A 2,500-nucleotide genomic window follows, 5' to 3' on the forward strand; every position below is an offset into this window, starting at 1 on the left:
CATAACAGCGCTCTTGAGCTTTGCTGTTCAGCGACTCTCCTGACTCTCACCTGAATCTTCACAGCGATGAGCACTGAGTTCAGATCTTTATCCAGCTCCTTCAACACGATCAGCCTCTTCAGCGTCAGACTGCACAGCCTGAGACACACACACACACACACACACAGTTTACATTCACTGCACTTCAGGTTCTGTCGTGTTTCCACTGCTGTCCTGAGAGTCAATCAAGAGTGAAGTGATTCAGACGAACGAGTCTCCGGTGTTCAGACACATTCAGCTCAACACCATCACTGAGCACATCACAGATACAGTGTGTGTGTGTGTGTAACGTGTGGTACACTAATACTAAACTATACTATACTATACTGTGCCTATACTGACATGATAATCTGTGTCCTCATAAACCAAATGGCATTAAACACACGAGATTTGTGAAAGTGCTGTATATTGTATTTGTACAATATAAATGCATTACATCAACAGAAATCCCTGTCGACCACGTGTGTGTGTGTGTGTGTGTTACATATGTGTAATGGGTGTGTTAGTTTAGTGTGTTTTTGTGATGAGATCCAGCACTGGTGAAATGAGACTCTCAGGCATTTCCTCTTCCTGCATCACAGCTGCTCTGAGTTACTAAACACACACACACACACACACACACACAAGGAATCCGTCTCTCCACCCATAGCTCATTCTGTACAAAACCATTTCCAGAGATGTGAACATCCACATAACAGCCTCTCACTCACACACACACACACACAAACACACACACACTGTAACTCTGTCTCTCTCTCTCTCTCTGACCCACTTTCAGCTCTGCTTCAGTCTCTGATGGAGAAATGAAGATCTGAGTCACAGGACAGCTAGGGTACACACAAACATCATCATCATCAGAAACCTGCCTGTTTTCAGACTCGGTGTGTTTGTTTTGCGCTTTTCAAAGTAACTTATTTTCAATGGGCCATTATTAAATTACAGTCAGGATCAGAAAGTGATCCGCATGCAGGGCATGATGCAGGATTCTGTTTTTAATTTAACATTTTCAGAATTAGTTTCTGAAATAATATTATTATGAATTGGAAATAATATTGCTATAACAACGGAGTTACAGAGATCACTAAAAAGAGATGAAAATGTGAGCAATTCTAGTGTTATGGATGTGACATTTGCAGTAAAATCTCAAAACATGATTGACAGAGACAGTATATGTTAAAGCTAAATTGAAATATCTATTTATTTTTCCAAAACAACCAACCAGAGAGTTCTGCGATCAGAAAAACATCAACCTCTATCTAAACATGCTTTATGTTTTAAATGAGGAAAATAAATAAAAGTCAGCGAGTTTACAGTCTACAACATACTGTGTAGAAACTCTGTGAATGAAACTGCACAACCCAAAGTAAACAATGCAAATGTAAAGGATAAGAGCTGCTCACTGTAGAACAAACATGATTCAGTTCATTTTATTTGACTTTTTTGGATTTTTGAAGATAATAAGCTCTGTTATGGATGTGACAGACGTGATATTGGCACTTGTAACTTGTAGTTTTGAAACGATTACGATATTATGGCAAAAACTTAATTTTTTATGGCAAGGTGGACTTTTCCATGGAATTGCTCATTTATTTGTTTAATTTTCTTATAGGATAAACGGAGAATTAGTTTTATTACAAGATTATTAACACTGCAAAAACTGCTTTTCTTATTTAAGAGATTCGTCATGTTTCTAGTCCAAATATCTAAAAATATCTAAAAATCCCTAAATCAGAAATCATTTTAAAACACAGTCTTGTTTTCAGAAATGATGAGTCAAAATGAAGTGAGATTTGCTAAAATATGCACGCAGAATAATCTGACAATGGGCAAGCAGAATAATCTAGTTTGTCCTTTTGACATGTGATTATTCTGATCACCCCATTAGCAAATTATTGTGCTGTTTTAGGGAAACTCGCTTCATTCTGACATGTTATTTCTGAAAACAGGCCAGTAAAGTTATTGTTTGCTCGTCTAGACGCTTCTTGCTCGTGTTTCCTCAGTCTCGACATTCATTAATCGCGTTTAGCTGCTGAACCACATCAGAATTTACCTCAGGAAAGCCCTTTAGTCCTGTCTGTCCGTCGACCTCCACTGAAGTACTGTATTGTATAGTGTATTAGGTGAATAATATTATTAATCATAATAACTGTGCTAAAATATTGCCATAAACTTCTAGAAAAGCGCCTGAAGAGCTGAACCGATGATCTGCGCTCGTCATCGTCACAGCAAAGCACCAATCAGATCGCAGAAGGCGAAGTTTAAGCGCGAATTCGGCGTATGACGTCACACGCTAAATTCGGTTATGACTGAAATATTCGGCGCTATAAGATTATAATGCTGTTTTGTACGTGTGTGTTTGTCAAACCATGCGTGTGGTGTTTAATAATCATTGTGATAATTATAGACTGTATAATAAACTCAATTTACTTAAGATGTCTTTATTATATTGTGAAAATAATTA

The 2,500-nt window shown here is 37.6% G+C and overlaps 1 protein-coding gene across 44 annotated transcripts in view; it reads right to left on the bottom strand.

Annotated features, from left to right (window-relative positions):
* The window catches only part of zmp:0000000755, a 43,760-nt gene that overhangs the window by 28,820 nt on the left and 12,440 nt on the right, over positions 1-2,500 (bottom strand). For 23 of the 44 annotated variants that reach the window (XR_012389019.1, XR_012389020.1, XR_012389023.1 and 20 more), the window contains exons 1-2: positions 2,090-2,274; positions 51-138 (exon numbers count right to left, since the gene is read on the bottom strand). Coding sequence is in view for 16 of the 44 variants with exons in the window: in XM_073920383.1 (XP_073776484.1) it covers positions 51-138 (88 nt within the window). In the remaining 28 variants the exon portion in view is untranslated. Of the gene's footprint in view, positions 1-50; positions 139-2,089; positions 2,275-2,500 lie in introns of those variants that run through there. The other 21 variants (XR_012389017.1, XR_012389016.1, XR_012389028.1 and 18 more) reach the window with 1 other exon arrangement.

Source organism: Danio rerio, chromosome 13, assembly GCF_049306965.1.
Source record: "Danio rerio strain Tuebingen ecotype United States chromosome 13, GRCz12tu, whole genome shotgun sequence".
NCBI lineage: Eukaryota > Metazoa > Chordata > Actinopteri > Cypriniformes > Danionidae > Danio > Danio rerio.